This window comes from Grammomys surdaster, unplaced genomic scaffold, assembly GCF_004785775.1.
Source record: "Grammomys surdaster isolate TR1022 unplaced genomic scaffold, NIH_TR_1.0 235, whole genome shotgun sequence".
NCBI lineage: Eukaryota > Metazoa > Chordata > Mammalia > Rodentia > Muridae > Grammomys > Grammomys surdaster.
This window is the reverse complement of record NW_021604680.1, coordinates 2,496,388-2,508,871: the sequence shown is the minus strand read 5'-3', so window position 1 is coordinate 2,508,871 and position 12,484 is coordinate 2,496,388. Positions and strand designations below refer to the sequence as shown.

General features: G+C 48.2%; 1 protein-coding gene and 1 non-coding gene across 2 annotated transcripts; both read left to right on the top strand.

The window, feature by feature from the left end:
• Window positions 1–449: 449 nt before the first annotated feature.
• LOC114626454 lies at window positions 450–556 on the top strand. The gene has a single exon (XR_003712239.1). It is a non-coding gene; the product is annotated as a U6 spliceosomal RNA (small nuclear RNA).
• Window positions 557–5,525: 4,969 nt separating this feature from the next.
• Window positions 5,526–12,300, top strand: Mycl (MYCL proto-oncogene, bHLH transcription factor). The gene is made up of 3 exons (XM_028773853.1): window positions 5,526–5,662; window positions 6,366–6,870; window positions 9,753–12,300. The coding sequence occupies exons 2-3, from the start codon at window positions 6,375–6,377 to the stop codon at window positions 10,355–10,357; spliced, it is 1,101 nt and encodes a 366-aa protein (XP_028629686.1). The 5' UTR covers window positions 5,526–5,662; window positions 6,366–6,374; the 3' UTR covers window positions 10,358–12,300.
• The last annotated feature ends 184 nt before the right edge of the window (window positions 12,301–12,484 follow it).

Genomic DNA, 12,484 nt, shown 5'->3' with positions numbered 1-12,484 from the left:
GGCAGAGACATGAGAGTTAGAAGTTCAAGGCCAGTTTCAGCCAAGACCCTGTCAGAAAATGAAAATAAATTTAAAGATTTATTACACACACACACACACACACACACACACACACACACACACTGTAGCTGTCTTTAGACACACCAGAAGAGGGCATCAGATCCCATAACAGATGGTGTGAGCCACCATGTCTTCCTAGGAATTCAACTCAAGAGGAAGAGCAGTCAGTGCTCATAACCACTGAGCCATCTCTCCAGCCCCTGAAAATAAATTTAAAATAAAGGAGGGGAGGAGTGAGAGAATAAAATGATAAGAAAAAGAAAGAATGAAAATGAAAATAAATTTATTTTTGGTTGTGAGCCTAGCCTTTTTAACGGCTGAGCCATCTCTCCAGCCCGAAAATAAATTTAAAAGAAAGAAAGAACAAGAGAGTAAAAAGATAAGAAAAGGTGCTCGCTTCGGCAGCACATATACTAAAATTGGAACGATACAGAGAAGATTAGCATGGCCCCTGCGCAAGGATGACACGCAAATTCGTGAAGCGTTCCATATAAAAAAAAAAAAAAAAAAAAAAAAAAATATAAGAAAAGGGGCTGGGGAGATAGTTCAGTGGTTAAGAGCACTGACTGCTCTTCCAGAGGTCCCTGACTTCAATTTCCAGCAACCACATGGTGGCTCACAACCATCTGTAATGGGATCCAATGTCCTCTTCTGGTGTGTCTGAAGAGAAGGACAGTACACTTGCGTACATTAAATAAATAGATAAATAAATAGGTAAATAAATCTTTAAAAAAAAAAGATAGGAAAGAAAAAGAGGCAGCAGGTCATCACTCGCCATACAAACCTGTCAACTAGAGTGTAACTCTTCAACCCACATGAAGGTGGAAGGACAGAAACAACTCTGACCTGCACACATGTGCCATGGCACACATGTTCATCCACTACCACGACCACCAATTAAAGTAAAAGGGGCTGGAGAGATGGTTCAGCAGTTAGGAGTACTAGCTGTTCTTCCAGAGATCTGAGTTCAATTCCCAAGACCTACGTGATGGCTCACAACCATCTGTAATTCCAGTTTTAGGGGATCTGATGCTCTCTTCTGGCCTCTGAGGGAACCAAACACACATGTAGTGCTCAGAGAGACATGCAGGCAAAACACTCATATACATAAAATAAAATTTTAAAGTAAATAAAAAATTTAAACCATGAAGCCATTTTGTTTTATAATTAACAAAAGTATCATGAATCCAGGACACTATCAAGAAAGTGAAAAAAGGGAATTAGAGAGATGGCTCAGTGTCAAGGGACACTGGTTGTTCTTGTAGAGGACCCAGGTTCAATCCCCAGCTCCTACATGGAAGTTTACAACCATCTGTAACTCCATTTCTAGGGGATATACCCTCTTCTGACCTCCTTTGGCCACCAGACAGGTATGTGATACACATATTTGCACACAGGCAAACGCTCATTAAAAAAAACACATAAAATAAATTATTATTTTTTTAGACAGGGTTTTTCTGTAGAGCCCTGACTGTCCTGGAATTCCCTCTGTAGACCAGGCTGGTCTCGAACTCAGAAAGATCTGCCTGCCTCTGCCTCCCAAGTGCTGGGATTAAAGGCGTGTGCCACCACTGCCCAGCTCAGCTTAACTTTTTTTTTTTTTTTTTTTGGTTTTGTTTTTTGTTTTTCGAGACAGGGTTTCTCTGTGTAGTCCTGGCTGTCCTGGAACTCACTCTGTAGACCAGGCTGGCCTCGAACTCAGAAATCTGCCTGCCTCTGCCTCCCAAGTGCTGGGATTAAAGGCATGTGCCACCACCGCCCGGTGTGAACTAGGATTATAAAGTCAAATACTGTCTGAAAAAAATAACAGAAAAGTGGAAGTGGAAGAGAAAGGAGGAAAGGGAGCACCTAGGGAATAAAGAAAAAAGTTAGGAAATAAAATTTAAAATAAAATAGTAAAAAATAATGATAATCAGCCTATAATCTGAATGGGGAGTTTGTGATGTGGCAGGTATCATTGCTGGAATCACCAAAACTAAACTAAACTAAACTAAACTAAACTAAACTAAATTCTGGCTCTAAATCATCTCCCTCAGAGATTAGACTGATACCAGATGGCTCAAAGCACCAGTTTTAATCACATGGTTATTCTCTCTGGCATGAGTCATCTTAAACTATGTAAGGGTCCATCATGAATTACCTTATTAGTATAAACTATTAAGGCCACCATGAATAAGCAAGATACTCCTGGTACTTGGGGAATTCCAAAACTCTCTTCCTGCCTCCTAAGGACGAGGGACAAAGGGCAATCAAATTCTTTATTACAATAGAGCCACACAAGAGCATATTATTGAATTCAGAATGCTAGAGACAAAGTATAACCTTGAAATGTTAAGAAAAACAGGTGACACACAGAGGATCAGAGAACAAAGGATGTCAGTCTTCTCAGCGCACCACCAGTTGCTAGGAAACAAGAAGCAACACCTTTACAATTCTCAGGGGAAAGCTAGAATTTTATACCAAGCCAAACTATCAACTAAAACCGAGGGTATAAATAAACATCACTCCAGAAAGGCTGGGTCTCAGAATCTTTTCTTTCCAAGCACACTTTCTCAGGCAGATGTTGGAGGATGTGCTCCACCAGGGTGAGGAAGTAAATCAAGAAAGAGGAAGAAATGAGCTCTAGATGACAGGCCATCAACACAGGAGAGAAGCAGGGGGGAATTTCCAGGATCAGAGACTAGGCTGAGAGTGGTGAAACCTGCCAAGAAACCACTAAGTCCAGATCTCAATAGGAAGACAAACGGTCACCAGGCAATGAGTCTAAGAAAAGAGAAATGTAACTGACAGGTTGATAACTTAGTATGATAGACTAACAGAAGTAGCCTTTGTAGCTGGTGTGAATGGGAGGAGTATGTTTCAATACCTTATAGGTACATAGAAACAAACGAGGAATGGAGTAAGCCAACTGAAAACTGTTTAAGAAAGGAGTGGTTGGGAACCACCTGTTGGACTGGTAACACACACACATACAGACACACATACTAGAGTGTGTGTGTGTGTGTGTGTGTGTGTGTGTGTGTATACTATGTGTGTGTATATATGTATGCTATATATACAATGTATGTGTATATATATATGTATATAGTGAGTGTGAGTGCGTATATATATTTTAATGAATTAGAACAACAGAACTGCTGATAATTTGGATGTCTCTCGGGTTGCATTTGTTACCTTGGTGAATTTATCACCATTCTGGGTCCAGACATTAATTCAGAAACCACAGTTGTTAGTCCTAAAAGCTGCAGCGTCTTCCCGGAACAGACACACATTAACTGGGCTCATGAGACTGATATTTTAAATCAGATGCCAATTCATTAATTTATAAGGGGAAGTGAGGTTTTGGAGCACACTGGATTTCTATGTTGCTGATTGCATTCTTTCCCTGTAGGCGGAGTTACATGGGGAGCAAAATGGCTTCCAGAGAATTGCTGCGTGAGTCAGAGTGTAGGTAAGGTGGGGGAGGAACTGGGTGACTTCAAAGAATGATGCCTCCATCTCCTCTGTCTCTGGACCAGCTTTTTGCACCCAGAGAGATCTTGATGGTAATCGCTACTGGTGATTACCGTGGCAAATCTCCATGATTTCTGGCTTTCTCTGAGGCCTAGACCTTTGGCCTAGCACCAATACTTTCTTAGTTTTATTAATACTTTTGGTCTGGTGATATGGCTTAGGGGTACAGCCTTTGCCCAAGCCTATATCAGACCCTAGGTTCAATTTCCATCCCTAAAGAAAAATCATTTTAGTCTTGAGACAGGGTTTCAACAAGTTGGCCAATGCTCAAATGATCCTCTTGTAGTTAGCGTCCCAGGTAGCTAGGATTACAGATGTATGCCATTGTGCCCTCAGTACCTTAAAATCTTTAATCAGGGAATAGTCTAGATTGTCTCCAGTGAAGGAATTATAGCATTAGAAGGTTGTATTGGGAATACAGGCATGAGCCACCATACCTGACCTTATATAGTGAGGTCAGTCTGGGCAACAGAGTGAGACTCTGTTTCAAAAAAAAAAAAAAAGAACAAAATGAATAACCAGATAGGCCTATTTTCCAAATATGGATTCCAGTCTCCTGTGAATTCTATGGAGCAATATCTGTCCCTTAAAAGTTCTTTTCCTGCTTATATTGGTTTCTGCTATTGTGACCAAGACCCTGGACAGTGCAGCAATCACTCCATCTACAAGCCTGAGAACAAGACACTGAAAGACAGTCTAATTCCTCTGCACCAGGGCGGCAACCAAACCTGGAGCCTTTTCTAGGCTCCAGTACAGCACAGAGCAGGGGATACAGGCCATGTCAATAAAATCTGGGTGGCTAGGTCACTCAGGAAGCCAGTGCGTAAATATTGCCAGAAGTCATTCTAGGTGCAGGGACTACAAAGTGAGAAAGAGCCAATTCCTGCTTTCAAGGATGTCCTACACACACCTTAGACACAACAAATGGAAAATGGAGAGTCCCACACCCCCTGCCTTCACATCCAACTCATGGGTCATCTCACACCTCCTGTCCCCTGGCCCAAAACAAAGGGAAGTGTTTATCCTTCTGGCTTCAGTCTGTTAGGATGGCAACAGCACGCAGTTTGGAGTAGTTAGACAAAAAGGGTGGGAGGAAGAGAAGGATGGCAGACAACCAGACACCAGACCTTGATGCCAGGTGGAGGATTCTAAATGTATTGGCTGCTATCCTAAGTTACCTTCCTTAGACCTAAATCTCAGGCTGCATAGTTAGTATTTTCCTTTCTCAAAAGGTAGCCTGTTTATGATAACACAAAGGAATTATATATCCATCATCTCAGCCAGGGTTTCCAGGAAAAACTTCAAACACTTTGATCCTACAGCTAGGAAGCACAAAACAGGGGCCTGAATGAAGTTTCCACGCCTCTATACCCCTATCTCTAAACCAGCTCTTAGGAGAGTTTTGTATGGAGGATGAATTTTGGGAGGCAGGGCTGTGAAGAAAGGGTCAAGGGTCAGCTATGACCTAGGGGAAGAGGGAGGTCTCACTACCCTCCCCAGGGACAAAGCTGCTATCATTCGAATTCTCTCATGTCCTTTCCTAAGATGCTCTATCTTTTTAGTAAATAAATTCAGCCAGGCGACCCTGTGAAGTAATTACCAACCCTTCATTTCACAGGTAAAACTGGGGCTCCGAGGGATTATAGACTGCAGGCTTCCTAGCCTGGAATCTTCACTGCTATTCGGGTTTGAGCCACTGAGCTAAAGAATGGGCTAACGGTTGCTGAAGCAATGGGTTGAAGAAGCCTGGGTTCAGGGCCGAGGGCCACCAGGTGGCGCGGTGGAGGTGCAGTGTGTGCCCCACCATCACCACCACCTCTATCAAGGGTGGGACGCACCTGAACCCAGTGGGGCGCGCCCTGGGAAGTAGACTAGCAGGGTGGGGCATGGGGCAGCTCTAGTCCTTGGCTCTGAGTAGGCGAGGAGCGCCGCTTTAGTTAAATCGCCTGGACTGCGGGAACCTCTGGAAGAGTCACGCCTCCACCAGGAGACTGCGGGCTGCATCAGCTCTTCTGCTCTGCGCTCCCCAGCGTACAATTTATTAGGGAGCTTCAAGGGATAGAACAGAAAGGACCAGTTCAGCCAGGAGGTGGGGCCGGCCCCACCTGTCGCCAGCGGAGAGAGGGGCGGGAGGGGGAGGGGCTTGTCTCCTAGGGACCACCCCCCCCTCCTGGTCCCCAAGCCCCGGGCACGCGACGAGATATAAAGCAGTCGGGAAACAATGCGCCTGCAGATCGCGCTCCCGCGTCGATCCCGGGAGCGTCCTGGCTGCTGTGTGCGAGCGAGGCAGGGGGAGCGCGCGCGGGGGGCGCGCTCGTGAGTGCGGGGCCGCGCGCTCGGTGGCGCGCATGTGTATGTGTGCGGGCTGCCGGGCTTCCCCGAGCCGGCGGGGAGCCGCTCCGCTCCAGGTGGCGGGCGGCGGGAGCGAGGTGAGGCTGCGGGTGGCCCGGGTAGGGGTCCCCGGGGGACCGGCGGGCTGCAAGGCTGCAGACTGCCTTCGAGACAGCGCGCCCCCGCTCGGCCCTGCTGTGCTCCGGGAGCTGAGCTCCAGGCGGTGCTGGCAAAGTTTGCTTTGAACTCGCTTCCCGCAGCCTGGTCCGCCCGTTGCGAGCTGCCCTGAGCGAGCTGACCCCAGGCCAGGCTTCCCAGGAGCAGGGACCAGGGCGCAGGCTGCAAGCTGGTGGGCCTGGGGAGGGACCAGAGCCCCGCAGCCGGCTGCAGCGAGGGACTCGGAGCCGCCTCTTCCCTCGGCGGGCACCGCAGTCAGCACGTCTCCCCCTTCCCTCCCGCAGGGAGCGGACATGGACTTCGATTCGTATCAGCACTATTTCTACGACTATGACTGCGGAGAGGATTTCTACCGCTCCACGGCGCCCAGCGAGGACATCTGGAAGAAATTCGAGCTGGTGCCGTCGCCCCCCACGTCGCCGCCCTGGGGCTCCGCTCCCGGAGCCGTGGACTTAGCCTCTGGGATTAGTCCCGTGGAGCCGTGGCCTGGAGGGGGTGCCGGAGACGAGGCAGAATCTCGGGGACATTCGAAAGCTTGGGGCAGGAATTATGCTTCCATCATTCGCCGTGACTGCATGTGGAGCGGCTTCTCCGCCCGTGAACGTCTGGAGAGAGTGGTGAGCGACAGGCTGGCCCCAGGCGCGCCCCGGGGGAACCCGCCCAAAGCGCCCGCTACCCCGGACGGCACTCCTAGTCTGGAAGCCAGTAACCCAGCGCCCGCCACCCAGTGTCAGCTGGGCGAGCCCAAGACTCAGGCCTGCTCCGGGTCCGAAAGCCCCAGCGATTCCGGTAAGGACCACCCCGGGCTAGCTAAGAGGAAGGCACCTCATGGGTGGCCAGAGCTCTATGTACCGCTGTTTGAGATCAGGCATTCGATCTTAAACCTTCCCATCACCTCCCCATTTTCTGTCTGAAGCTGTCGGTGTAACCCCCAGCTGTGTCTGTCTGGCACGTGGGTGTGTTGGTAAACAGTTTGGAGAAGTGGGGAGGGAGCCAGCGTCCCTCTGATGGTGATTGGAGCCCCAGGGGACCAGGGCGACTTGGTGAGGGTTGGCGCTTAGAGAGGACAATACTCTGGTTGGACTGTAGGGGATTTCTGTCCTGGGGCGGGGGGGGTTGAAGGGGTTCCCTTAAGAGTCACTCTAAGCTTGAAGCTTTTTTGTTGCTGCCTCTTTCCCTGGGAAACTCACACTTCCCTAAGGGAGAAAAGACTAAGATACCTTTTGTGCAGAACCAAAAGCTTCCTCCACTCGAAAACCTCCGTCTCCTGCCTGCTGTACTTTAAATTGCTAATTCTCTTCTCTTACCCCAGTTCCAGCCCTTACCACTTACACATCCTCATCACTAGTGACCAGTGAGACAGGTGGGGGGGGGGAAATAAACGTTTCTCTTAGCAGATGGGAAAACTGAGGCTTAGAGACAGGAACTTAACAAACTGAACCCCAGCCTCCTGCTGTCTTTTCCGAGCCCTCTTCCCTGGCTTCCCTGATGTTTAGAGGGTCTTCCTCATAGCTTATTTGAGAAGAGCTACACGATGCCTGTTGCTTTGGCTTTAGGAAGGTGTCCAATCTCCTTCCCAATACATCTGTGGGCTTCAGCTGCTCTTCCACATTCAACATTCCTACTCGGTCCCATCTCTGGCAGAAGACCTAGTATTGAAGTAATGGTCGTAGCGCCCCAGGCCTTCCTCCCATTCTGGTGAAGAGCAGACTGAGGTCAGACCACTTTGCTCTTCCCCAGCCTCTGACCCCCCTACTGAATAGAAGTACAGGAAAGGAGTCTATTGCAGGTGCAGCGGGAGGCTTCGGGCACATTCACTACGACAGAGAAAAGTCACTGCGGTGATAAAGAAAAACGGGCTTTTGAGAGGGAACTGGGGAACTGGATGTGGAAGTTATTGTACACATATGGAGGGGGACGAGAACAAAATTAAAGTCTTTTTTCTTCCATGCATTGTGTTAAGATCATTTTTAACCTGCAACAGGAATTTATGTTTGTCTAATGACACAAATAGAAATCTTGAGATCAAGAAACTAGTGAAGGTCCAGCTCTACAAGGGCCGTTAGAGTAGAGAGGTCATCATTTTGGAAGTTTGGGGAGCTTTATTTGCAATCCAGACCATCATAAAAATAACAGGGAATGAGGCTGCTCTGGGCCTCCATTTCTTCTTTTGACAATGAGGAGGAATGAACTTGGTTGTCTAGCTGAGGACATCCCTTATCTTGTAGAATGTGATACTACTTTCTGCAAAGGAGAATAGGATCTTAAATGATACCTTCCTTAGATACAGCCTTCTGTGCTGTGAGGTTTAACAATGAAAATTACAGGTTTGGGAAGTACAGAAACTTGAATCATTTTCTGACCTGCCCTTTAACCTGAACCTGTTTGTGGGCTCCTGGTTCACTCTCTGGCCACATGGCCTAGAACAAAATGCAACAGATTGCAAACAATGAGGGGGAGGGGTGGGGAGTGTGACTGACGGCACAGCACAGCCAATAGGGATTAAGGGCTGGGGAAAACAGCATTCCAAACACTGCTTAGACAGCCAATCACTGGCTTTGAGGCAAGGGGGCTGAATGGTCAGGTTTTATTAATGGAGAAATAATGCGATTGTCCACACAATGGAAACCTTCCTGACAAAGGGGCTCAAGCCTCCTGATATGCAAAAGAGGCAGAGGCTGGAGCTCTTCTGTTGCCAGCCAGAATGCTTTAAAGGTGGCCTTCTGTGTTGAGAACTACAACATGTGGGGAGCAGGAAGATCTTCCCCTAACTGCCTGATCAGATTGGCTTCATCTCACAGACCTTCCAGCTAGGGACACTTCTTGGTGTACCCGAGTCCCTGGCATGTTGGCCTTTGTATCTGGGTCACTCTACTGTTCCTTCTCTGCCTCTGGTGCAGCTCATTGGGAAATGGTCGCTCGTACATTTGCAAAGTTCCTGAGGCTCTCGTGACCTGTGATTATAAATACGACCCTCTTCTGGTCCAGAGGTGGGGGTGGGGCAGATGACCTATAAATGATGGATGGCTTTAGAAACCCATTGAACCCGGGAACAAAATGCTCCTGAGGGAAACCCTTCCCCTCCCCTCTGTGGCTGAAGAGAACCGGTTGTAGCCCTCCCTTCTCTGCATCTTCGGCTGAAAGGATGGCAGAATAGAGAGGTGGGGGAATAATAGGATTTATAACTTGTGAAAAGTAACAATCCCCTAGCGCAGGCTGTGCTGGGCCGGAACAAAGGGCAACTCTGCCCACAGACCCCTCATTTACAATTCTGATGGGGCATGAAAGAGCCCGAACGGGGAAGATCTTTATAGCTAAACTTTGTCCCAGGACGGTAGCTCTTTCTCTCCATCCCCCTCAGTGGGGGAGGAGAGAGCCTGTACAGACTGGGGGCCATTGACTTGGGTCTACCTTTTGTTCCTATCCAAGCCTTGTTGTGCAGAAGGAAACCGGAGACTATTTTCCTTGTTTATTTCCCCTTTTGCTATGGCACTTCTCTGGTATAAATGAATTGGTGGTCTCTCCTCATTTCAATTTGGTGATCTCTAAAATATGGATGTGTCATCTATTCTCACAAGCTGAGAGACATTAAGAACTGAGGCTGTAGGGTGTGTGTATGTATGTGTTCCTCATGGGGTATATTTCTTCTCTTCATATCTCTTCTTGGACAGAAGGTGAAGAGATTGACGTGGTGACGGTAGAGAAGAGGCGATCTCTGGATATCCGAAAGCCAGTCACTATCACAGTGCGAGCAGACCCCCTGGACCCCTGCATGAAACACTTCCACATCTCCATCCACCAGCAGCAGCACAACTACGCTGCCCGTTTTCCTCCAGAAAGTTGCTCTCAAGAGGGGGATCCTGAGCCAGGTCCCCAGGAGGAGGCTCCAGAGATAGAAGTTCCCAAGGAGAAAGAGGAGGAAGAAGAGGAGGAAGAAGAGATTGTGAGCCCCCCACCTGTAGAAAGTGAGGCTCCCCAGTCCTGCCACCCCAAACCTGTCAGTTCTGATACTGAGGACGTGACCAAGAGGAAGAACCATAACTTCTTGGAACGAAAAAGGAGGAATGACCTCCGCTCACGGTTCCTGGCTCTGCGGGACCAGGTTCCCACCCTTGCCAGCTGCTCTAAGGCCCCCAAAGTCGTGATCCTAAGCAAGGCGTTAGAATACTTGCAAGCTTTGGTGGGGGCTGAAAAGAAAATGGCTACGGAGAAAAGGCAGCTCCGGTGTCGGCAACAGCAACTGCAAAAAAGAATAGCGTACCTCAGTGGCTACTAACCGACCAAAAAGCCTGACTTCTCTGTCTTACAGACACAAGTTTATTTTTTAACCTCTCTCTCCCTTTTAGTAATTTGCACATTTTGGTTACAGCGGGGCAGTCTGGACAGTAGATCCCAGAATGCATTGCAGTCAGTGCGCAAACAATAAGGGCTTGCATACTTGGTAACCTCGAAACCCAATTCTCCCTCTTCCCTGACTCATGGGAATGCTGTCCTTCTCTGGCGCCTTTGGCTTCTCAGCAGGCAGCTACTGAGGAGATTTGGGGTCTGCTTAGCTCACTAGCTCCTGACTAAAGGCTGACAGATGCTATGCAACAGGTGGTGGACGATGTCGGGGCTGCAGCCTACATGAAATCTCACACTGAGCTGGAGCTTTAGGCTAGGAAAGGATGCTGCTCTCACTGCTGTCTCTGGGGATGATAGAGGACAGCTGGGCCTGGATACTGTCCCCCCAGGCTCTGTTTTCCAGGAGACAAGCAAGCTGTCCTGGGCAAAGACAAGCTCGCCAACTTGATCAGCGTGGAGCATTACCTCACTGTCAGACACTTTACAGTAGCTGAGGAGTGGAAACCTTTAAGATATATTAGGATGTTAGGCCACACCCTTCCCTCCACTCTCAATGCAATGACTTCAAGAACATTGAAAGGGCTTGGCCTGTAGAGTCTTTGTCTCAGAGCTCTCTGGGCCTTCTCAGAGAGGGACCTTTCTATCCTCACAAGGGACCTTTTTGTTTCTTTCTGCTTTTGTTATGCAATGGCCACCACAGCACCCTTTCACACAGACCAGAAATATTTCCCCAAGTCATAGAGAAATGGGTCGCAGCCCAGGACCTGAGGGAAGGCTTGGCATCCTGACTCATGAACAGCATTCCTTGCCCAGGTTTTCTACAGGGCTATTTGAAGCCCAGCTTGGAACCTTTTCCCAAGGCAGATATAAGGTGTCTCGGAAGGACGAACCCTATCGCTTCCTCTTTCCCACCTGCCTCTCTTGTCAGATCTTGACTCTGTCTACATTCTACTGGAACAGTGCAAACCTGTCCTCGAGCAGCTGCAAGAAGTTTGCTGGCTCTGCAGCCACCATCCTGCTTCTCTGCCAGCCCGCGTCACATCCTTTCCCCAGAATCTGGGCCTTACAGAGAGATTCAGAGGGGCTCCACTTGGATCAACTGATGCCCCAGAAGGTGCACTTACTTCCTAGTAGGTTGTCAGGGTGCCTCTAGGAGTGCTACTCAGCCAACTAGGAGAGTTTGCTCCAGCTGTGTTCTGCAGCTCTAGGTGGACTCTAAGTACAGCCCTCAATCTAGGAAAGTCACCCAAGCTAGCAGCAGTGAGGATGTGAGCATCCTCAGGAGATCCTAAGCATTGCCTGAAAGAAGAATCAGCTTTTCCAGAACTCTACCCAGGAAAGCAGATTCCTTCCTGCTAGCCCTGGGCTTGGAAGTAGGGGGACAGTGTGGGGGACAGACACTAAGTACAACCTGTGGCTCTCAAAAACCAGCTACCACTTCCAAATTGCCTCCCAATCATGATGGCTTCCAATTGCTTCCTGGCCTAGATGAAGCTTTGGAAGTAGCTATTGTACCTGTTGGGGCAGGACTTCTAGGCACCAAGGGAGTCCTGGAACTAACTATCTTGGGAAGACAAGTGGTGAACAGGCTAAAGTCTCATCTGAATGGCCTTTGTTTTATAAGCTGCTGCTGGGTTATGCTGTGGGTGTCTTTTTTTTTTTTAATACTGTATTTTTGTATGCTTTTTTGCAAAGTGGTGTTAACTGTTTTTGTATAAGAAAAAAACAAACAAAAAAAGCCTGTTGCAAGGGTCTGGTTTATTTTGAAAGGCAAGTTTACCTGAAATTTTGTATTTAGTTGTAATCATGAATTGCTTGATTTTAAACTATTGCCTTCTGGGACATCTTCTAATAAAAGATTTCTCAAAACTGTCAGAGTGGGGGTAGCATATGCCATCTGAGTCTTCCTGAAAACTATTTTGGAGTAGCCACAAGCGATCTGGGTGGCTGCATTTTTCTACCATGTTGCTAACCTGGTCATTCCACTCTGGGTCCCTGAATGCCCTTTCAGACATGTCTAAACAATGTCCTGTCGGCTCAGTACTCTGTGAGAACAAAA